Here is a 24,649-nt window from a genome sequence, read left to right on the forward strand (position 1 = left end):
TGACTCTGGTCACCATGTCACGTGCAAAGAGCGTAACCTACGCTGCCGACGTCTACAACGTTATGAGCCAATAACCATATGACCACGCCCACATACTTTCCCGCTTGTCCTTCCTCCCGCTGTATTCTTCCCATTACGGCCTGCTCGTAAAAAAAATGTGTGACGTATTTACGTATGGGCCTGTGGTTACGTGGTGACGTAAGACGCGACGACCGCAGTCACGTCCTCTTCAACCGCCAATCAGAGTAAGGGTTGGTCGTTGACCGACGTCTGTCTCCAGCCAATCCAGTTAGGCGAGAGGCGGGACGAGAGGCGTGGTGTACGTACTCGCCACAGCGAACGAGGGTGATCGGTGAAGGAGGGGGGAGAGCTGAACGGCGTCGTTACCAGTGACGGGAGGAGGCCGCGCTTACCGGAGGAGCAGCACCGAGCGTGGGGACGAGGCCTACCGCACACCGCTCTACTGTCCGCACGCCGAGGCCCGGGCTCTAGGTGAGACAGCAGGTAGGCCCGGGCTCCCTGACGGGGCACAGCACACCGCCGGCCCGGGCGCGTACGGACGTGTGGGGGTGCTCGGCTCTACACCGGGGCACCTCCAATATGGCGGCTACCCGCTGTCACCCAGCTTTCCCACACTCCCCGCAGCCATGTGCTGGGGCCGGGCAGGGGGAGCGGAGAGATGGCTGAGGCCTCCCCGGGGGTGCGTGACGACTACAACTCCCAGCATGCAGTGTGTGTGATGCCGGGGGCACGTGACAACTACAACTCCCAGCATGCAGTGCTCATGTACCTGGTGTGTCACAGCGCCACCTGCCGGCCACAGAGATTTACCAGTGACTGCTGGATTATCAGGATAGTCCGGATTATCGGGACATTACAGGAGAGTCTGTGCAGTACATGCCGGATTAGGAAACTTTTGAGTTCTGGTGTTGGATCATTTGTGTTTTGGGGGTAAATTACATATGCTGGATTATCAGGTTATGTAATACTCATATGAAATGTGCTGGACTATGGGGACGTTACACGGCAGTCTGGGGTTACACGTGCTGGATTATGGGGACGTTACACGGCAGTCTGGGGTTACACGTGCTGGATTATGGGGACGTTACACGGCAGTCTGGGGTTACACGTGCTGGATTATGGGGACGTTACACGGCAGTCTGGGGTTACACGTGCTGGATTATGGGGACGTTACACGGCAGTCTGGGGTTACACGTGCTGGATTATGGGGACGTTACACGGCAGTCTGGGGTTACACGTGCTGGACTATGGGGACGTTACACGTGCTGGATTATCGGGACGTTACACGGCAGTCTGGGGTTACACGTGCTGGATTATGGGGACGTTACACGTGCTGGATTATGGGGACGTTACACGTTCTGTATTATGGGGACGTTACACGGCAGTCTGGGGTTACACGTGCTGGATTATGGGGACGTTACACGGCAGTCTGGGGTTACACGTGCTGGATTATGGGGACGTTACACGGCAGTCTGGGGTTACACGTGCTGGATTATGGGGACGTTACACGGCAGTCTGGGGTTACACGTGCTGGATTATGGGGACGTTACACGGCAGTCTGGGGTTACACGTGCTGGACTATGGGGACGTTACACGGCAGTCTGGGGTTACACGTGCTGGACTATGGGGACGTTACACGGCAGTCTGGGGTTACACGTGCTGGACTATGGGGACGTTACACGGCAGTCTGGGGTTACACGTGCTGGACTATGGGGACGTTACACGGCAGTCTGGGGTTACACGTGCTGGACTATGGGGACGTTACACGGCAGTCTGGGGTTACACGTGCTGGACTATGGGGACGTTACACGGCAGTCTGGGGTTACACGTGCTGGACTATGGGGACGTTACACGGCAGTCTGGGGTTACACGTGCTGGACTATGGGGACGTTACACGGCAGTCTGGGGTTACACGTGCTGGACTATGGGGACGTTACACGGCAGTCTGGGGTTACACGTGCTGGACTATGGGGACGTTACACGGCAGTCTGGGGTTACACGTGCTGGACTATGGGGACGTTACACGGCAGTCTGGGGTTACACGTGCTGGACTATGGGGACGTTACACGGCAGTCTGGGGTTACACGTGCTGGACTATGGGGACGTTACACGGCAGTCTGGGGTTACACGTGCTGGACTATGGGGACGTTACACGGCAGTCTGGGGTTACACGTGCTGGACTATGGGGACGTTACACGGCAGTCTGGGGTTACACGTGCTGGACTATGGGGACGTTACACGGCAGTCTGGGGTTACACGTGCTGGACTATGGGGACGTTACACGGCAGTCTGGGGTTACACGTGCTGGACTATGGGGACGTTACACGGCAGTCTGGGGTTACACGTGCTGGACTATGGGGACGTTACACGGCAGTCTGGGGTTACACGTGCTGGACTATGGGGACGTTACACGGCAGTCTGGGGTTACACGTGCTGGACTATGGGGACGTTACACGGCAGTCTGGGGTTACACGTGCTGGACTATGGGGACGTTACACGGCAGTCTGGGGTTACACGTGCTGGACTATGGGGACGTTACACGGCAGTCTGGGGTTACACGTGCTGGACTATGGGGACGTTACACGGCAGTCTGGGGTTACACGTGCTGGACTATGGGGACGTTACACGGCAGTCTGGGGTTACACGTGCTGGACTATGGGGACGTTACACGGCAGTCTGGGGTTACACGTGCTGGACTATGGGGACGTTACACGGCAGTCTGGGGTTACACGTGCTGGATTATGGGGACGTTACACGGCAGTCTGGGGTTACACGTGCTGGATTATGGGGACGTTACACGGCAGTCTGGGGTTACACGTGCTGGATTATGGGGACGTTACACGGCAGTCTGGGGTTACACGTGCTGGATTATGGGGACGTTACACGGCAGTCTGGGGTTACACGTGCTGGATTATGGGGACGTTACACGGCAGTCTGGGGTTACACGTGCTATGGGGACGTTACACGGCAGTCTGGGGTTACACGTGCTATGGGGACGTTACACGGCAGTCTGGGGTTACACGTGCTGGATTATGGGTAGATTGTATGATGGGAGCTAGGGGTTCTCTTGGTGCAGGCGGTGACCTGACCGGCCGGTCAGGTGACCAATGCCATCTTGTTTGTGGATTTCCATCTCTGGCATGGTGCACTGGCCCAGTTATTTCTGTATCTTCTGGACCTGCGCCAATTGTTCTACCCAGAGTTGGAGTGGAGGATTTGTCGATTTCTAGTAACCTGTTTGGTCCGTGGGAGCGGCTGCGGTTCAAACACATGCTAATACTGAGTGTTGTGCCTTGCATTTGCACAACACAATCAGGTGAGAGTCCCCCATACACTCTCTTGTACTTCACCCCTTTGTCTCAGATACCACACCATGGAGCGCTGTTCAGATGTGTATTTGATACCATACTAAGCAGAAATTACAATAACTTCAGACGTTCGATAATAATTGCAGCTGTCTCTAGGAAAGCTCCTCTGTACATCAGTGACATCAGAACTAACATAATCCCTCATAGATTTCATAAGTCATTTTACAAGATGACTTTACAATTTTACCATCAACCATCTCACGGATGGGGGCGGGGCTAAGTGGTACTAGGGGCTGAGCAATGTGTCACAAAGCCCACGAGGCCCCGCCCACATATAACAGTCCATAGGTGATAAAAACGACTTTACCAGAACAAACCCCATGAGGTGTGATATAAAATAAGTAATGAAAGCTGTAACATTTACCCTTTGCACCTGTGGAGAGCAGTCAAAATGCAAATAGGGGTGACAGTGTCACTTTAAGTCAGGTCAGTACCTCGAGTTGATGTAGAAACAGAAAACAAATAGGTGACCTCCTGGCTCTTGACCCTTGGACATTCACTAGCACCAAAAATACAATAATTTATTTATATAGTACTAACGTATTCTACAGCACTGCAAAAAATTCCCAGGCAGGTCCAAATTAGTTTTCAAATATGTGTGTATATATATATATTTTTGGATACAATGATGAGAAAACATACCTTAAGGGTACGTTCGCTGTGTGTGACACTGACAGCTCCCCATCAGCCAATCAGTGGAGAGAGGGGAGCCGGGAGCTTCACTCACAGCCGCGGTGTCGAGCAGGTAATTTATGCTCCGGGCCGGGGCTGCGGGTGGGGGGGGGTGGTTAAAGGGGCCGGGTCCCGTACATGCAGCGGATCTGCTGTGTGTATGGGACCCGTTCAGCTTCACAGTACAGGATCCGCAGCGGGTTTCGCTGCGAATTTGCAGAGAGAAATCCGCTGCGGATCTGTTACGTGTGAACATACCCTTATAGATATTTTTTATTTTTCTCATCGTTGAATTTGGAGGGAAAAAAAAACCCGATTGGGGATTCTTTGCACTCTTAAAAATAAAATAACAAAAAATAAATAATTTCATTTCCATCAAGGGAATGACAACTGATTGAGCAGGAGGCCCCTGTAAGTTAACCCCTTCCTCCCAAATAGGGATTCCCCTGTACATTAACACCCTCCAACCGCAATAATCTTGATTCTTCCAACACCCCTGCTGAGACCTCCTAATGATGACAGTGTTAGGATAGTGATGTATCCCTGTTAGGTGGCATACCCCCCACCCTAAATACCTAACTGCTGCGTCTGGCCTCTCCTTCCTTTCCGTGCTCTGAGCACAAGTCACGTCACTCTTGCACCGGACCACTGGGGAAGTGTGTGGGCTCTTGTGGCCAGAGGTAGAATGCTGCTTGTACCCATAAGAGCAATTGGCAGGACCAGCAGACGCCACCCCAGTCACTGATTGGCTGAGCGGCCAGCCCATCAGCCGGGGCTGGTCATCAGATTCCCCCCCCCCCCCCCCCGGGAGCTGTATGTTTTGGTGGGTTACACAGTATTTTGGTACAATGGACCCTGTCTGTAAGAGCTTGCTTTCCCACGTGCTGCCCCTGACGTCCTGCTGCTTTAAGCGTTTAGGTACATTTCATAGCCGTCTTTATTTACAGCATCTAGTCACATCTGTTACATAAAAAGAGGCTAAACATCTTTCTTTCTTTGCAGTGAAAGTATTTTTTTATACTTTCTCCAGAACCCAGTGAAATGTTGTCTGGTATGTTGCTAATAGTTGCTGGTGATCTTATACACATTGATTTGTAAGTTGCTGAACGGCATTCCTTGTGTAGAGTTATAAAAAGGCTGCCAGATTGCTGCTGTACGAAGCGTAATGCTTCAGGTTTTGCATATGACATTTCGTTATGCTGTTATATTATTTATGGCATTTTTAGCTTGGTTATATTTTGAGTGTAACCCGGCATCATTAAAATGACTAAATCTGTGGTGAAAGTTAGGTCCAAACAGTTCAACCTAAAAATATGAAATTTACCTGCTGCCCAACTCTAAGGTCCCTATTACACCAACAAATTATCTGACAGATTTATTTTAAGCCTAAGGGCCCTATTCCGCCGGACGATCATCGTTCAGATTATCGTTAAATTGTTCGAATCTAAACAATCGTTCGGTTGAAATGCAGTCAACGATTAACAACCGTTTTTTTTTTTATCGTTGCTCATTCGCAAAATGTTCGCAAATCATTCGCATTGAATAAGACGTCGTTCGGTCGTTTGCAGTAAATACGAACGCAATAACGAAGAAATAGCGAAGAAAAAACGATAGCAAATATGATCATAAGTAATGATTATCGTTCCATGGAAATTAGTGAATGTTTTCAGGTCCTTCGCGATAGCGGTCGTTGGAGATTGTTAATTGTTAACGATTATGCGCACGATAATCGTCGGGTGGAAAATGGCCCAAAGCCAGGAATGGATTTGAAAAGGAGAAATCTCAGTCTTTATCACTTGTTCTCTGTTTATAGTCCATTCCAATCTGTCAGATAATCTGGCGGTGTAATAGGGCCTTAAGGCCCCCTTCACATATCTAGTAAATTTATCCAGATTTCTTATCAAGTGATATGGACCAGCAGATGTCTTGACAGATTATCTGACAGATTTTTGCAACCAAAGCCAGGAACAGACTATAAACAGAGATCAGGTCTCAAAGGAAAGACTGAGATTTCTCCTCTTTTCACATCCACTTCTGGCTTTGGCTGTAAAAATCTGTCAGATATCTGTTGGTGTAATAGGGCCCTTAAAGTTCTATTAGGCGGGGACACCCTTCAGGATTTTTTCTGAAGTGTCTGTGTTCGTAATTGGGATTCTGGCATGGATGCCCAAGGCCGTGTAACATCTCTGATGAATCTCCTTATCTCCTGTAGTTGAAGAAATTTCTTCTATCGATAAACAGACTTGGCAGACAACTGTACTCTTAGGTTATTAGGTGTTAAACCTTTACCAAAGCCATCCTGCACGGCTTCCAGTATCTCTGGCACTGAAGGATTACTAGGGGCTGTCTGTCGAGGGGTGCACCATTCTTGGAACACTCTCCTGACTCTCACATATGATCTGTTTGTCGCCTTGCTCCTTGAGTGAGAAATCATACCCAACACCCTGTCGGGAAAGCCTTTAGTAGGGACTGGTCAACCTCCAGGCTGTGACATTGAGAGACTCCCAGATTTTGGCAGAGCTGCATGCCCTGAGACGCCAGGTTCTGCATGGGTGGAAGCCTCCAATACTTTCCTCAACTCATCGACCTGGGCAAGCCAGTATCTTTTTGGCCAAACGGTATTACCACTATTACTATGGAATCATCCTGCTTGATCTTTATTAATTCCCTCGGTATTATTGAAGATGGAAGAAATATGTAGGCCAGTTTGAAGTTCCATGTTATGGACATCACATCTACACCATCCAGATTGTCCGCCTGATAGAGGAAACAGAACATTGGTAATTTGACGTTCCTGCTGGTTGCTATGAGATCACATCTGGAGACTATCTGACTGAACACTGCCGGGTTCATTGCCCACTCTACTGGGACTGTCAGGGTCCTGCTGAGACAATCTACTAAGATGTTATGAGTTCCTCTGATGTAGACCGCCGATAATAGAGATTTTCTTGATTCATCCAACCCCCTGCTGAGACCTCCTAATGATGACAGCAGTAACATAGTGATGTGAGGCAGAAGCATGATGATGGTGGGGGTAGTAGTAGGATAGCTTTACAATTGACCTCTAAGTATCTTCCTCAGGCCCCTAAAGCTCCCTGTAGGGATCAGTCTGTCACTGGTGCCCCGGATCACACATTGGACTCTTGTTTCAGTGAATGGTTTCAAGTCACTCAGATGCGAACTGCCTGCCAAGCAGTGAGGAGTCTGTCTCCCTGTCAGTCCAGTATCTGGCTCGGACCCCGCGCTATTCGAATCATGGCAGCTTGAGAGGAAGACAGAAAGAAGCACCCGGATCCTACAGCATTTGTCAGCAGTCACAGGGCGTATGTACCGGCTCCCGTACAATGTCCCAGGGAAGGCAGAGTCTGCTCACCAGCTGCCCAGCACTGCAGTGATGCACAGGAGCGGCGACTGTTTAAACTTGTGGGCGGAGACCTGGAGAGGGGTCCCCAAAGCTCAGGGAGAATGGTGGTGGTGTCCCCCAGTGGTGAGAAGTAACAGCTGTTTCGGCAGGTGGATCTTTTGCCGGCAGCTACCATATCAGTAGTGCTAGCAACCACCAGGTAGGGGGACACCTTGGCTTGTCAGGGGAAGTGGGATGGGTTATGCACCAGTAGTGAAAAAACTGACACGTAGAAGATCAGGTCTGTTAACTGAGGCCAGAGTCAGTTTCGACTTTTTACCAGTTTATTGCCCGTCCCTAGTCGCTGGCCTTATAAAGTATATAGCATAAAACTGACTTGTGTCTAATCATGACGCCACCCTCCCTTTCGAGCTCCTCTTTGCTTGTTTTGTAAGTCCCGTCAGTCCTGCCGCTTGTTTTCAGTGTGCAGGGATAAGTGTTGAAGAGCTAAAGACTCAGATGTTTACTCAGGAGAAGAGACCTCTTGTGCCCCGAAGATCTAGAGACAACCAAACCCTGTGTGCATTGACTAAGTGAGCAAATCGGTTTCATTGTTCTAAACCGGAGAATTATGCCAACATGCACATGTTCTGCCAGGTTACACACCTGCGGGGGAAACATGTTCCCAGTTATTCCTAGATACAGATAGGATAAAACGTATTCACTCAAACTTTAATCGTACTATCGTGAATGGTGCTAGTTTCTGGCATTCTGGATTTTTATACAGTCAGGGAGATTAGGCTATTCCAAAGTATGAAGCTATCATTTTATATTCAGATGTGTGGACGACCCCATGCAAATCCCATTAGTCCCTTTTCTGTCTATAAATCAGGATGGTGGTTTACAGACAGAAAATATTAGTGTGGACGAGGCCTATATGTTACCTAGCATGTTGCTTAGTTCTACAGTGAATTGTATTACATATCCTATTAGGTTGCGTTTACATGTAGGGATTTGGTCAGAATTTTTTTTAGCCAAAACCATGAATGGAATTAAAATAGAAAGATATGCACTTTTTCTGTGTTGCAGTCAGGCCCCTTTATTGGCTGTATGAGCGCTCATAAGAACAGTCCTTCCTGATGACCTGTGTAAGGTTGTGTTTACACACACAAGTTTTTGACCCTTAGATGACAAAGCAATCTTATATTTTTTTTCATTGCTGCCTTCCACATTTGTTTTATTTATTTTTTTTTTAGTCAACATGCCTAGACCTAAATGAGGGGTTTTTTTTCTGGGATTCGCTGTAATTCGCTATATCATGGGGTACATATGACATTTTGAGTGCTCTTATTACTTTTTTTTGGAAGATGATGATTTCAACGACTATGATGATAATAAGGGCCACACAATTATCGAGCCATGGGAAGGCTCAGTAAATTTACCAGTTGCTGTTATGGTGCCTCAGCCGGTCTGTGTAAAAAGTACTGTTATCTACTGATAAAAAAAAACCCATCTATCTATCTATAACTAAAGATGATTTGGCTCACTGCCCCTATACTGCCAGGAGACTTGTTCCTCTTTCTGACTCAGCTAGCACAATGTAGATGATAAAACCCCTCCTGAACCACGTGTTCTTCTACTGCCCCTGAATCCAGCCTTATGTGGATTTCACGCTGTAGCCACGTAGGTGACTGGATCATTGGCTTCCGTAATTTTCTTAAATGTTGGCCGTGGTGTGAAAAAAGTGCATTTATACTGCAGATTAGCCCAGTTTTCATAGTAGTCCATGGCTGCAGGCCTATCGTCAAACCAGTATGAGGCCACTACGTGGGAACTCTGTGTTCTTTACTGCACCTGTCTTCCATTTCAGCCTCTGGGAATTTCTTGTAAATATGTTTTCGTAGCTTGAGGACTCGTGGCCACAGCCATGTTCGGTATCCATGTTACGCTGAATACAACCTGCACTGTACCGTCCATCTTCTGGTGATTTTACAACAGAAAGAAAAAATTTCATGGGCTCACATTGTGTATTACATTCTCGAAAGTCTGTGCTACCATATGGCAGCACACGTGACAGGCTTGTACGTATACAGATCTGTTCGCTTCATTGCCTTATGTTCGAGGCTTTACATTTTGGACTTTCACTCTATTATACTGACATGCAGCCTTCGCACAGACTACGCTGCACTCGCTTCCTCTAAATCTCTTCTGTCTGACTTGTAGGAAATAACTACTGATAAGATCCTTGGCTGCTAAGGTGAAGGAAGACGCGTGGCTGGAGTTGTGTAGGCGTGTTACACAGTGTGATACTTACAGGGCTAGGAGCAAATTGTCTGCACTAGACTGCTTATAGCATTGGAGTAAGCTCTGCAATGGGAGACCTATAAATGTTTTGAGACTGGGAAGCGTGAAGACTGGGGCCTTCTGGAGGAAGCACCTTTACACTGAGGCGGTGTTAAATGGTTCATGAAGGCAGAAAATTACAAATGAGATGAGAAAGATAGACAGGTCTGCCGAGATGATACAGAACTGCTGACTTGATCTTCTGTCGCACCTAACAACTCCCTGAGGTGGTGAAGACTACTTTTGACAGATAGAGATGTGTGTGTGTGTGTGTGTGTGTGTGTGTGTGTGTATATATATATATATATATATATTGTATGTATTATTTTTTATTTTTATTTTTTTTTACTATAATTAGCTTGCCTAAAACACCTTACATAGAGGCCTACAAGAAAACAGAGCAGAAAGGCTAAGTAGTTTTTTTGGGGTGGGGCATCAGCGAATAATGATTGGGGATCTAATTCTTGCCACCACTACTTGTTAGCGATTTTAAAGGGGCCATGGATCCGATCACGGTTTATCACTGTATTTTCAGTAGCACTTGTGTCTGGTATTATAGCTTGGTCCAAGTCACTTGATTTTAATTGATCTAATATGGATTTTCTGAGCACCTATAATGTTCATTTCATTTATAATATCACGCCAAGTAACCTGTGTGTCCAGATAATTGCAGCTGACGTATTGAAGCATACGCTGATTTTTTTTATTTTGTTTCACCCTTCTTGGTTATGCTGATTTTCTGGTGATCACTTGATACGGGATGAATGATTATTTGTTTTATTATGAACCGGTTGTTCCCTTTATATACCCTATCTGCTGAGTAAGGAAAAATACCAATGCCCAGGGTCCTAGAGGATCTGTAGAAAGAAAAGGCGGACTTTTTAGGCACTTCCCTAGATGATGGATTCGAAGGGTGTTCATTAAAGATTTCCCCTGATCCACTACTATTTATGAATTTGGAGTACTGAACTGACAAATCTATGCCGGAGGCGATCAAAACCAAGAGATGTGGTATACATACCAGAGGTGTCCACCTTCTTCAAGACAATGGCCCAGTTTACAACCCACATGTTACCCAAATGGAAGCGCCCTTATTCACCTGACCTCGCACCATCGACTTCCACCTCTTTCAAACAACGAAGCCATTTTTGAAGGGAAAATATTTTCCAGATGATGAGACCCTGGTTTCCGAAGTCATAACGTAGCTTTTGGAGCTCCTTGACGACTTCTACAAGCGAGGTGTTTACAGTATCCTAAACAGATGGGAGAAGTGTGTGACTCTAAGTGGCACCTCTATAGAGAAGGACCAGTAATCACAGAAGTGGGTCAGGGGAAATTGTTAATTAATGACCCTTATAACATGATCTCGCACCAAAAGATAAGATGAAAACGTCTAGTTGTTTGCATAAAAAACGTTTTTCAGGGAGACCTTCTCCCTTCATCAGGTTGGACCTTAGATCACGTTATCTCTAGGTGATCTTCTCAGGAAGTGCCGGACAAGTCTGGCTTTGCCTTTCATGGATCTTCCAAGACTGTGGGCATTGATGCTTTCCACACTGCGCCTCATTATAGTGTCTGGACCGGTAAGACTGCATCTCTGACATACCCTGCAGGCCATCCTCATGTTGTGCTTGCGGAAGCGCTTAGTAAGGTGAGCGTGCTCCCTCTTCACTCTGCACCAGGGATATCGGCACAGGTTTGCACCTTGTTCTTTTCTTTCTACAGGCACTTTCTTGCTGAAGGAGATGTTAGAAGAGACTGTACGTACAGGATCTATTATGCTGTTTATTCCTTCAACATCAATTTTAATTTTTTTTTTACCTGGAACTAAAGCTTTTTTTTACGCGTCATAGTAATATGATCTTGTATCGCAAGTCTGGGTTACCATTGTATACGTTGTAGCTATGAGGCAACCTTTAATAATGTGTTCTTGGGGAGGGTGCAGTGTATTTGGGTTATACATATTCTGAAATTTATTTGGAATTAATATATATATATTTTTTTATGTTTCATTGTTAAATTCATTAAATGTAAGTAGACCTTTTTCAGAAAGACCACCTTACATAGTCAGTTCATAGTGGCTATAAGTGAACATTGGATGAAGAATTAGCGAGTGTCCTTTATGTACTCTGAATCTTGTTTTACTGCAGTAACATAAGAGAAGCCTTCCATGCTTTGTATGGTTAATACTCTCCAGTAAATACAATTACCTCTGGCTGGAAATAGCAGGGTGTATACGCTCGTCAGTCCTTTAGGGCTGGGAAGGTGTCGGCAGAAATTGAACTCCAGGGGTTTACGAGACCGTAATTGAAATTATCCACAACTCCCTGATGTGCGTGAATCATTAATGTCTCAAAGCTCACATCTGTTTGACTTACACAGATATCCGACATAAGGCAGTCATGGCTTGATGTCATCTCACATTAGTGGGTATTGGCCACATCTATTCATTTGGAAATGTGTGTTGCAGAGAGAAGCAGTGGGGTTTTTTTGTTTTTTTTAAATTTTACAAAAAATTTTGGCAAAATGAAAATTCAATGCTGAGCTCTCCTGTGGAGCTCAATATGTCCCCAAAGTTCATGTTACCGTTTGAGATTTATCCATTGGCGTCCACTAGGCTGCACTTGTATGTAGGTCATCGCAACCAGGAATAGAGTGAGTTGATACCGTGTTTCCCCGATAGTAAGACACCCCCGAAAGTAAGACATAGTTGGACTTTCGGGGGCTGGGCTAAAGTAAGACATACCCCCGAATGTAAGACATAGAACTGGGTGAAGAATTCATGGGATAAGATCACTGACACGTGCATTGCAAATGCACTGCGAGCTGGCTACCTGGACAAGACCTGCTCATTTCAGGACAGTGCCATTGCTACTCATGAGAGATATGGGCCAATCATTCAGCAGAAAATAGAGTCCCAAGAAAATCCACAGGAACCTCAGAGTGTGGATATTTATGATGATGTTCCTGAAGATGATGACATGGTTGTCATGGAATAAATCTGTTTTATCTTCAGTATAACATATTCAGACTGTTCGTTCTTACCGTTTTTCATTGTTGTACATGTTTTACATGGAAATACCGTCATGATACGGTTGTAACAAGACATTCTGGGCACTTGCTTTTATAAACCTGTTTTGTGGTGAATACCATACTGTTCAGGTTGTTAATAAATGTTAATTTTATGGTTAAAACAAAAATCTAAATTTTTTTTTCCAATATAAGACATACCCCAAAAGTAAGACATAGTGGGACTTTTGGGAGTAAAAAGAACGTAAGACACTGTCTTACTTTCGGGGAAACACGGTAGTATTTCTATGTTGCTCGGTTGTGTTGACCGGTATGTTTCAGTTTGCAACTTCATAATGTAATCGGGTGTTGCCAAAACACTGAACTTGGGTAACACTTCTTGAGAAGTTGCACTCAGTATCGAGACCTGACCTAACATGTAGAGTACAGATTTCCATTATTGCTTTTAGGTTCAGAAATAAAAATTCTATTCACAACCATTCTCTTGGCTACAGTATGATCCTTAAGATGGGAGCAATAAAGTAAAAAGAACTCTGGAAGTTAGTAAAGTTACAGTGTGGGGTTTTGATTAAAAACTGCCCCAAAGCCCAGCTATGTGGGCCCAGTCAGTCATGGTTTAATCATTGGAAGGATTGCTTATATCAGCTGTGGTGATGTTTGCTTCCGGACCCTAAAATAGAGCTTGTGCCTCTTGCCCGTTGCTCCCGAACACCCTATGTGCCTCGTGAGAAAAATGATAAAAGGGTCATTATTCTGGCATTTCTTGTCATTTGTAGCTTTTACTTTTTTTTTTTTTTTTTTTAATTACCTTCATTTAGAATCTGTTTTTCCATATGTGCTAATGTTAATTTGCAACCAAATGCAGCATTAAAGTTTTAAGGGTTATAATAATTTCACATGAATATACGATGTGATGTTTTTTATTAATCCTCATTCTTAAAAAAAAATCTATCAGAAAAATCTTCAGGCAAGAAGTTTAATTTACTGGCAGCCAGCTATGTGTATGGGCCATTGTTTCTTACAGTATTTCCATCTCTGGTTGTACCCACTGTGTGAAGTTTGAAAAGATGAAAAATCTAATATCTGTGTTTTAAATTTCAGCTTTGTGTTGTTCTTGGAAAATTGCGCTCCAGTTGCGAATACCTTGAACTTTGGAGTTTCTAGTCCGATCCTCTTGAGCCTTCCTCATTTGCAGCTCGCCCAGATTAAGACTCAGTTGGCTCTTCATCAGTTGACTTCTGTCACTTCGAACAGTACTTCTCCGCTCTATGCTTTGTTAAACCAAGCTTTGTTGAAGTTAAGTACTGCTCACGCCATGTTTAATCGTGGAGGATTTGCTGGGCAGCGGCCAATGGGCCACGCTGCTATGACGCAGCCTGGGATGAACCATCCTGGAATGAATATGTCGCCTATGAATATGTCTGGATTGAACATGTCCGCTATGAATATGTCTGGTATGACTATGTCTGCCATGAACCAACCAAATATGAATCAGCCTAATATGAATCTTGCTGGTATGAACCATCCTGCAATGACCCACCAACACATGGGCCCTCCTGTAATGACCCATCAAAACATGGGCCTTTCTGGAATGAATCAGCCCAATATGAATATGAATTTAAATCGAATGACCCTTCCGACCATGAACCAAGGAGGAGGAATGGGTTTCAACCAAGAAATGAATACTCAAGCATTTGGCATGAGGTCAATGGACAATACCGGATCCTTTGTTGGTGTAAATGCTGACCCAATGGGAATGAAGGCAGTTCCAATCAGACCACCTATGCATACACCAACTGATAGACTTATGGGTTCACAAGTTTTAACCCAACAGTTTTCAAGCCCAAATGTTGCTATGCATCAAGGACAACCAAGAATGCCATCTCAAGCTCAAGAAATTCCTTCCATAGTGAATCGTGTGGTGACACATTCCTCAGATCGTATGATGGCAAAGCCTAACACCCCTTTACAGGAACCTGCGCAACGCATGAAGCAGAAACGGTGGGACAACGTGAATTACGGAAACGCAGGTCAAGAAATGGGAATGCAGTCTATCCAAGGTGGTCCTTCACTCAATCAAGTCCCCAGCCCACAGAATCGCTACACAAACGAGAGCGCCTCAAGCATTTTAGAAAGCTTTGGCTTATCCAATGAGGACTTAGAAGAGCTCAGCCGCTATCCTGACGATCAGCTGACGCCATCCAACATGCCAGCTATCCTGAGAGACATCAGATTGCGTAAAATGAATAGAACTACATCTGTGCCCGATCAAGCCGCTGGAAGAAGACCAGGAAATGATGCGGTAACAAGTAAAGTCATAGATTACGGACACTCAAGCAAGTACAAGTTTAATGAACCTGATGCTCCTGTACGACCATATGAACCACCGAGAACTGAGCAGAAACCTCCGCCAGTCCCCAAACAGCCTGTAGTATCTAGTAATACAAAGCCTAAGCAGAGTCCTCAGAAAAAAATGGATAACAAAATTCCCACAATATCTGGAAGCCGTAAACCTGTGTGGTCTGCATCCAAGCTAGACAGATCCAACAATAAAACTTTAGTCGGAGAAGACCCTACAGAACCTGTTGATGGGGCAGTGACCGTCCCTAAAGTTGACAGCCCTGTGATCACCATTCAGGCTGAAGCCACCGTGATCCCTGAAGTAGCCGCTCCTGTTCAAACAGAACTGAAGCCGACCATCCCGGTTGTGACTGGCGTCAGCCAAGTCGCCTGCCAGAAACCCGCTGAACAACCTGCAGCCGCGAAGGGCAACTGGAAGCCAGTCGTGTCCCAAGAAGAAACGCAGAAGATGAAGAAGGTGCCGACTCCTTCAATGATGAATGATTACTATGCTGCTTCTCCTCGGATATTTCCCCATATCTGTTCTCTGTGTAGCATAGAATGTAGACACCTGAAGGTGAGTGTTCTTTATGTTTGTGTGTATAAATATATAACATCCAGTGTATGCATGCTATGCAGTTACAGCTCATGGCCAATGATGATCAATCGTATATCGGAGCAGAATACGTGCCCACTAATATTAGGATGTAGGGTGTATTGACCCTTCACTGACGACCACCTCCATCTACCATGGTGTACGCCATAGTTCTACCTAACTTTTTGGGGCGGGGAATGGGTTATTTTCTTATCCAATGAGGGAGAATTTTTGTGTCAAGATGAAGATGGCTGTGAAGGTCCAGGTAAATAGCATTATACTCGGTACACGAAATAGTGGTGACGCAAACCCGCTGGATGTGTGATTTAGAATTAATACTGGGTTAGGTAGATGAGGGAGGTTGAAGACCATTGGAAAAGTGCCAAAGCCAACCTCCGCCAGCAAAGATGGAAAACTTCAAAAACCTGCATGGTGGATCAACGAAGAAGCTCCGTCAGCCAACCAACATTATGGCCAATGAGACGCATCAGTGGTTGGGTGAACCGGCTGAGTGTGAAGACTAAGAAGCTTAGCTGCTCACCTTGAGATTCACAGCACTATTCTTACTCTTTTATAGTGACTAAGAAATAATTGTCACCATTCAGGGGAACGTTGGTTCGGGGGAGGGGGGGGGTCTGTTACAAAAGGTAAGTTTGGAAAATGTCACTACCTACCTTAGCGTGAACCCTAGTGTGGGTGCACTCTCTTCCAATCTGTAGAACAATTGCTAGTCTGTTGTAGGCTTTTTAACCGTTCATGAGGGAAATATGTACTTTTTTTTTTTTTTTTTTTGCGACAAGACATTTTAAATCTAATTTTTTTAATTTGGATATATTTAGTCACTAACTCTAGTTACAGTTGGATTTGTATTGGCATCATTATAAGTTGTTCTTCTCTCCCCCCCCCCCCCCCCCCCCCCCCCTTCTACTTCTGAGCCAATCTATGTATTGACATTTAGTTGTCTGTGCGGCATCCGGCGGAGCCAAGCATAGGCTGGTCTAGTCATCGCTGCACACCCCTCCAAGCCTTTGCCTGTTATAAAATGACAAGGCCACAGCTGGGAAGCATGGGCTCTGCAGTGACAGTGTATAACTTATCATGGAAAAGTTTTTTTTAATTTTTTTCATACTTATTACTTTTCAGAGGCAGGTTTATATTAGACAGTCCCTAACAGGGTCTAATAAAATCCTAAGCCTGTTGGCCCATTTTAACACTCCTCCTTTCCCCACCTTTTTTTTTATTTTTAGGACTGGATTAAGCACCAGAATAACGCCTCTCACATTGAAAGCTGCCGGAACCTACGCCAACAGTAAGAGGAAATTTTTTTAATTCTTCTGAACTTAACAAAGGTTGAGCTGTGAGGATGTTACATGCTCCAGCTTGAGTCAACCTTCGACCCTAACATATTTTTTTTTCCTGTTTTGCATAGTATGTTTTCTACATCAAGTAGAATAAATTCTGCATTCTCTTAATATAGGAGAAATTCTAGTATCTTGTAGAAGATAATGGTGGCTCCCAATCAGCTGTACAAGCAAACCTAAACCACAATATGAAGTATAAACGTGACCTCGAGTGTCGTTTCTCATGATGATGCATCTTGTCACAGTAAAGAGTGACACGTCCGTTCAGTGACAAAAAGAGAACGTTCTGTTATTGCTTTGTGAGAGCTTGAAGCAGCTTGATGCACAGTGCTGTTTATACTCAGTAAAGTACGAGCCCTAGAGAAGTCGGGAGACAAAAAAAAAACTAAGGGATTTTATTGAATCAAATTTTTTCCCCCCTTCTACTTAATGTGGAGAAGCTTTGGCCATTCGTAAAGTATTCTCGCCGTCCACATGTGCGGGATGTGTAATGATGTGGAGAGGTCATGGGGTCTTTGCCATATTGGAGATTTGTGTGTTCATGGATATTTAAAGGAGAAGTCACGGGAAATGGTTATAAAGTGCTTTTTTTCCCTGCACTTACTACTGCATCAAGGCTTCACTTCCTGGATAACATGGTGATGTCACTTCCTGGATAACATGGTGATGTCACTTCCTGGATAAAATGGTGATATCACGACCCGACTCCCAGAGCTGTGCGGGCTGTGGCTGCTGGAGAGGATGATGGCAGGGGGACACTGAGGGACACAGGGCACTGGAGGGACACTGAGCATCGCTCTGCCATCATCCCCTCCAGCAGCCACAGCCCGCACAGCTCTGGGAGTCGGGTCGTGACATCACCATGTTATCTAGGAAGTGAGACCTTGATGCAGTAGTAAGTGCAGGGAAAAAGCATTTCCTGTAATAAGTGTTTATTGGTGACTACTCTCTATTGTATTGTGGAAACTTATTAGAAAAAAAAAAAGTCAAAAGTTGTAATGAGGCCAACCGGAGAAGGTAGACAAATCACTGAAGTGCTTATACAAACACTTCTCCTTGCTTATACTGACACCGTAACTAATCCAAGCTTTTGACATTTCTTGGACTTTTTTTTTTTTTATGGTAGCCTCATGCCATTGCCTTTAAGTTATATTAGAACCGTAGAGAGGTCTTGTCATTGAAAACTTAATCTCAGTATGTACATTTTTGTGTCGTTACAAGGTATCCTGATTGGAATCCACAAGTCTTGTCATCTGCAAGGTAATGCGGACATCAGGGACTGGTAATAAATGGAGGGGCTGGACCTTGTCTGGTTTCTGATAGATTTGTTTTATCACTCTAGGAATGAAGGCAAGAAAGATGAAACCAAGTCACAGACTTCAAAGTCTAAGAGCATCAGCCCTCGGAGGTCTAAAAGGTCTGGGTCCAGGCAGAGAACTCGGAAATCACATTCCCGCAGTCCAAGATCCTCTGGAAAAAAGTCTCGGAGTCGCAGTCGGAGTCCACGTAGATCTCGCTATAGCCCACGTCGCCGCTCGCGATCTCCCAGAAGACACAGGAGATCGTCTCATAGCAAGTCTCCTGGTGAGACTCTATATGGCAGATGCTGTGTGACTGTGCTCATAGCCAGGTTACACTTATTACCATAACACCTGTTCATATTCTCTCGCAGATAAGAGGGCTGTGGATGCAGCAGTGCAAAGTTTTCTCGCCGCCACCGCCAGGCTAAAAAATGAAAAGGGAAAGTTTGCAAAACAAACAGGCAGTGGCAAGAAAGCACCCCCCAAGGCATCCAATGGTAATAAAAACAAGAAGCCTGGCAATAATGCCCCCGGCTTAAAGAAAGCGGGCAGCGTCGCTAATTCCGGCGGTTTGTCCAAGAAGCCCATGGCTCCCACCAAAAAACCGGAGTATAAGAAGCCGGTTGTGAGCACCGGGGCCAAAAAGACCACAGCAAACACTACTTCTGGGAAGAAGCCACAAGCAACTCAGGTATGGTAGCCCAATGTAATCGTATACGTATGGATTGTGTCACACACAGATATGCCGCTTGTTTCAGTAGGTGATAGGTTTTGGCTTCTATGTTTAGCCGACCCTGCTGCTAATGTCATTTAACCCTTTCATTAATACAATCGCAGCGTTAAAATGGATGATTGATAGATGCCATACTTGTCAGATGTCTGATCGGACACTTTACAGCAATAAACGTTTGGCTTTGTGCTTCACTCTCTGATCATCACGCTCCATCCGAATCATTGCAGGAGGTGGGCCCCAACATAAGTCTATGAAGCTGCTCTCCTGCAATGAACTCTAAATGAGCAGCAAATTGGGGAGTGGAGAGCGCAGCCATGCCAGTCTCCTGGCTATATCTAGCATCTTGGCTGTGGGACATATGAACCATTTTTCAGTGACATTCACCTATTAAATGTGCCGCATAGTCCAGACCTAGACGAAAACAAGCTTATACATCTCCCTTAAAAAAAAAAATCAAGCCTAGCTAGTGATGTCTGTTGTTGTTGGTTGGAGAGCCCCGGGGTATACATAAACAGCGTTCTTAATGGCCTTTTACATGTTCTCGTGTAAATAAAGTTGTGTGGCCGATGATAAAGGGAAACTGACAGCACAGGTTTGTATACATGATATGTATATATCAGTGATGTCACTTTCCATATCACACAGCAGTACATACTTACCGCTGCTGGGATCCGACATTCTGTTCCTCACTTTCTCCCATCCAGCCGCTGTCTCCATCTCCTGCCGCCTTTGGCTGTCAATTATTCTGTAGGAGGCAGGGCCTGAAGACACTGGCCAGAGGACCAGGATGCTTGGTAAGTATGTACTGCTGTGTGATGTGGAAACTGACAACATATCCGTCCTTTCCGTTTCCATAGCTGCACTAACGATACATGAATCGTTTGTGCAACCTAGCCACTAGATTTCTTGTGTAAGGAGACTGCAAACCACCCGCAGTCAAGAAGTCTGTGAATCTAAAAGGACTCGTTGTATTTATAGCGGTCTTTTAGCCGTTTTAGAAGCAATATGAAACACTGGCTAATGTTATAATTGTAGTTTTAACTCTAGTTGCATCCCCGATATATGGGGAAATTCTGTGGCATGTTACACTGCATAACTTTTTTTTTTTTTTTTCTCCCTTCCTGCATTTGAAATTTCTTCTTGCAGCTTGCAAACAAAAACGACGCTGGAAAGGTCATTCGTGTCACCAACCTGCCGGACAGTGGCTACACCAATCAAGACATCCTGAAAATCGTTCAGCCCTTCGGAAAAGTCTGCGATATCCTCGTAAATCATTCGAAAAACGAGGTACGTCATCCCTGATAGCTGGATAGAAGCAATCTACGTCAGAAGTGAAGTCAGAAAAAAAAAATCAGCCATAGTCCCCTTTGTGCCTGGACAAGCTGTAATGTAGAGATGTGTATTTAGTACAGATGAGCGCAACTAGAGCATGGTCAAGTCGGATGCCTCGGCATTTGAATACCGGTGGCTGAAGTAGTTGGCTGCAGCCCTAGGGAGTCCTGGAAAATACGCATACAGCCAATGGCAATAGGTTGCATTCATGTTGTCCAGGCAGCGTTAGGGCTACATCCAACTACAGCCACCCCTAATCAAATACGCAATAATTGGACTCGAGCATGCTCTAGTTGCGCGATTCTTTAACGGGGTATTCCCCCCAAGAGCTAAAAAAAAATGAAATGCTCCCAAACCTAGCTAGTCTTACTCACCAAGTCCCCCTGAGTATTTTGAGCCGCCTCCCATCTTTCTGGCTGCTGCCGTTCCTGAGTTACAAGTTTTTCTAAAAGCCGATCTATATCCAAGATGGGAAACTACATTTCCCATCATGCAATGCTTATGCCTGATGATGGTGAATTAGCAGAGCTGAGACAATGAAGGAGATGATGACAGTGTACTACTGTGTGCTGCTGGTGAGTGCTGGACGGTGCGCCAAGTGGCTCTGGACACAGGGGGTGAGCTCTGGGCTGGGGGTGACCGGATGGCTGCTGTTAGCTGCGCTGATCACTGTCTCCCTCTGTCACAGCAGCCACCCTATCAGTGTTCTCAGTCACTTCACTGTGCTGGGACTGAGGACACGTGATGCCGTCTCGGAGGGTGGGGGCCAGGAGCAGGGAGCGTGTCGGTGTGGACTGAGGTCTGATGATTCTATGCAATCCGTGGGGGTGAATGCAGCTGGATAACAGCAAAACTGCAGAATCCATAATAACTATATTGGAAAGATTAAAGCTACGGGTGGGCAGCGTATTAATGCTAAAATTTTGGGGGGAATACCCCTTTAATATTTAGCTGAATAACAGGGTGGACGTTCCGCTTGACCCTGTTTGTGCTCTGTCCGTTCACATGTAATAACTTGTATGCGTTTTTGGTTCTATTTTTTAAGGCTTTCATGAAAACCAACTTCAAAGAAGCAGCCGCAGCAGCGGTGGAGTTCAGCACGTCCAATCCGATAATGATAAACAACCAGCGTGTCACCCTGTCTCTGGCCGACCAGATGGAAGTAAGTGCTCACAGGAAACCTTGTATGACTGTGAGTGAGGTGTAGATAGCAGGTTTATTAGCCATCTTTATGCTGTGAGTGTTATCTATGTCACTAGATCCGCTCTTAACCCACCAACTATAAACTCTTCTGCCTCCCTTGTCTCCACAGGCTCCTGTGAAGAGTCCTGATAGAAGTGAGAAGTAAGTCTAACATTTAGCATCCAGCCTGCTGCCATCTGGTTGGTCTTGTGTTTATTAACCTGTATTCTATATGTAAGAATATCTTATTCGTATACTGTAATGTTTTCTGTTTTCCCTCCAGAATAAAAGAACCCGCCCAAGCTCCAGCTCAGACAGGTAGGTTACTAGGCGCGTCTCTCTGCAATGTATGTCTACTATTGACATTTAGACTCCAGGCATTCTATGTCATGATGGCAGGCGTGCTCTGCTGCTTTCATAACAGATGTGAATAGAGGGCCATAGATATGTTTTGACTAAAGGGCTAGAGGACCCATTGTTCTGTGCGTGTGGCGTAGAGCAGGGGTACTCAACTTTTAGTGAACGTCCACTTACCGGGGTCAATTGTCAGGTGAAGGTCCGAGCTGAACATCATTAGTAAATATGTTGCGTGCTCCCCCAGTAGTATATAGTCCCTCTGTGTGCTCCCCCAGTAGTATATAGTCCCCCTGTGTGCTCCCTCTACCATATATAATTAAAAAAAAATAACTTATACTCACCTGGGTCTAGGCGTCTCCTCTTCCCCTCCTGTGGCCGCACTGCATTGGTCACAAGACGGCGCTCTCCCCTGTCCGTCGCTCGAGCGCCGAAACCAGAGACAGGACAGAGCGGCCTCTTGTTAACGCTGCGATCACAAGAAGGACTAACAGGGAGGGAGCCGATGGCTGATCCCTGAATTGTTTCTGTGCCCAATGGAAGCCTATGGGTCAGGAAGTCTGCAGATTACCTGATAAGAAATCTGGATAGCCTGGGGGCCTTAGTCTGGATTCAGGGGAGCGTAATACAGTCTTTTATGCTTTCATTCGGTGTCACCAGACCTGGGAACTAATACAGAAATGTATCTGCGTTATGCTCTGCAACAAGGGGTAGGGATTCACAAACTTTCCCATCAGGGATGTTAGTTTTTTTCATGTTCTCTGTTGGTCTCTGTTCAGTTTTAGTAAAGGGAGAATGGGCCCTTTACGCTATAGTGGCTGCTGAGCCGGCTGCACATCCAACCATTTAGGGCCGCAATGCTGCAGTAAAGTAGTAATTTTTTTAATTAAGCCTGACTTTTGCTCGCTCTGTCTTTTTTTTTAGATGAATCTAAAGCTCCTTTGACTACAAGCAAAGGTATGAAGACCTCACATTGTTCAAAAGAAAAAAACACCCTACAGCGCTGGTTCGGTCACACAGTATATACTCTGAACCCAGTAGACCATTGGTGGGGAAAACTACAATTCCCATCATGCCTGGACAGCCAAAGCTTTGGCATGATGGGCACTGTAGTTGTCATCAGCTGGAGGGCCACAGGTGTTCCACCACTGAAGACTGTAACTTAATGGGGTTCAATCTGCTCCTAGTCTTTGGTCACTGGGAGAAGGGATATTTGTTGTTGTACGTATATGTATGAGAGTGATGTCTCTATTGCAGATACCCCAGAGAAAGAAGACCCAGACAAGAAGCCACAAGAGCAGCTCCAGCAGGAGATGGGTAAGAGCCCAAGCGCGCACAAACCTGTATGCGTTTCTCTTCCTGACATTGTCTCCTAAGAGTATGTATCTCAGGATCCATCATTCCTCTATATGTATATAACAGAGGATCCATCAATTATCTATATGTATACAACACTGGATCCATCACTCATCTTTATGTATATAGCACAGGATCCATCGTTCCCCTATATGTATATAACACAGGATCCATCCTTCCCCTATATGTATATAACACTGGATCCATCACTCATATGTATATAACACAGGATCCATCGTTCCCTTATATGTATATAACAATGGATTAATCACTCATATGTATATAACACTGGATTCGTCGTTCCCCTTTATGTCTATAGCACAGGCTGCATCATTCCCCTATATGTATTTAACACTGGTTCCATCACTCATCTATATGTATATAACACAGGAACCATCGTTCCCCTATATGTATTTAACACTGGATCCATCGTTCCCCTGTATGTATATTTACATAGGATCCATCACTCATCTATATGTAAATAACATAGAATCCATCGTTCCCTATATGTATATAACATAGGATCCATCGTTCCCCTATACTGTATATAACATAGGATCCATAGTTTCCCTGTATGTATATAACATAGGATCCATCGTTCCCCTATATGTATATAACACAGGATATTTACATAGACTTCTGCTCCTTACCTTGCTGCATGTGGCTGTAACACTATGGTTTGGGTCCAGACTTCATTACTGAGAATCTCTTCTCTTCCCCAGAGCTTCCTGAAGGTTTTGTCAAGCGCTACAAGTTGGTTGACCCTCCTCATAAGGTATCTGTGCTGTTTATTCTCTCCATGCATCTGTTTTGTGCCGGATGTGGCGGTAACACATGACCTTCTCTTTATAGGACAGTGACAAATGTGTCATAGTTATATCTAACTTACCTGAAGGCCAGTACACGGTGGATGAGATCTCTAACTTGACCAAACCATTCGGAGGCGTAAATGATATTCTCATCGTTGCCAACCACCGAAAGGTAAGGCTTTTTTTTTTTCTCCAGGCAATTGTTTTCCAGATCATATAGAGTGGGTTTGGACTATATAATACACGCTATGCCTAATACTACAATATGCATCTCCCTCCACACCTTGTTGTTCTGTCCCATGTCTGATTGATAGATTAGCGGTCGGCGGGCAGTGAATATCCAGGACTACTGTGCACATGCACAATAGACCTGCGCATAAACCTACTGACAGTCTCTTTAAATTGTTTTTGTGAAAGAAGTTGTGACATTACTTGTTTGCACGATGGAATGACGTCGGGCAGATGTGGGCCTTTGCTGGGAATCACTCGAGATGTATGACCATTTCCTC

At 45.3% G+C, this 24,649-nt stretch overlaps 1 protein-coding gene across 1 annotated transcript in view; it reads left to right on the forward strand.

Annotated features, from left to right (window-relative positions):
• Positions 1 to 305: 305 nt before the first annotated feature.
• Positions 306 to 24,649, forward strand: part of ZNF638 (zinc finger protein 638) — a 44,146-nt gene continuing 19,802 nt past the window's right edge. Inside the window, exons 1-14 of the mRNA XM_069977159.1 lie at positions 306 to 492; positions 13,879 to 15,694; positions 16,960 to 17,021; positions 18,295 to 18,333; positions 18,416 to 18,657; positions 18,746 to 19,065; positions 20,254 to 20,394; positions 21,485 to 21,601; positions 21,752 to 21,783; positions 21,905 to 21,939; positions 22,900 to 22,932; positions 23,233 to 23,292; positions 24,054 to 24,106; positions 24,184 to 24,312. Coding sequence (XP_069833260.1) covers positions 14,093 to 15,694; positions 16,960 to 17,021; positions 18,295 to 18,333; positions 18,416 to 18,657; positions 18,746 to 19,065; positions 20,254 to 20,394; positions 21,485 to 21,601; positions 21,752 to 21,783; positions 21,905 to 21,939; positions 22,900 to 22,932; positions 23,233 to 23,292; positions 24,054 to 24,106; positions 24,184 to 24,312 — 2,865 coding nt within the window. The 5' untranslated portion in view covers positions 306 to 492; positions 13,879 to 14,092. The remainder of the gene's footprint in view (positions 493 to 13,878; positions 15,695 to 16,959; positions 17,022 to 18,294; positions 18,334 to 18,415; positions 18,658 to 18,745; positions 19,066 to 20,253; positions 20,395 to 21,484; positions 21,602 to 21,751; positions 21,784 to 21,904; positions 21,940 to 22,899; positions 22,933 to 23,232; positions 23,293 to 24,053; positions 24,107 to 24,183; positions 24,313 to 24,649) is intronic.

Source organism: Dendropsophus ebraccatus, chromosome 7 (genome assembly GCF_027789765.1).
Source record: "Dendropsophus ebraccatus isolate aDenEbr1 chromosome 7, aDenEbr1.pat, whole genome shotgun sequence".
NCBI lineage: Eukaryota > Metazoa > Chordata > Amphibia > Anura > Hylidae > Dendropsophus > Dendropsophus ebraccatus.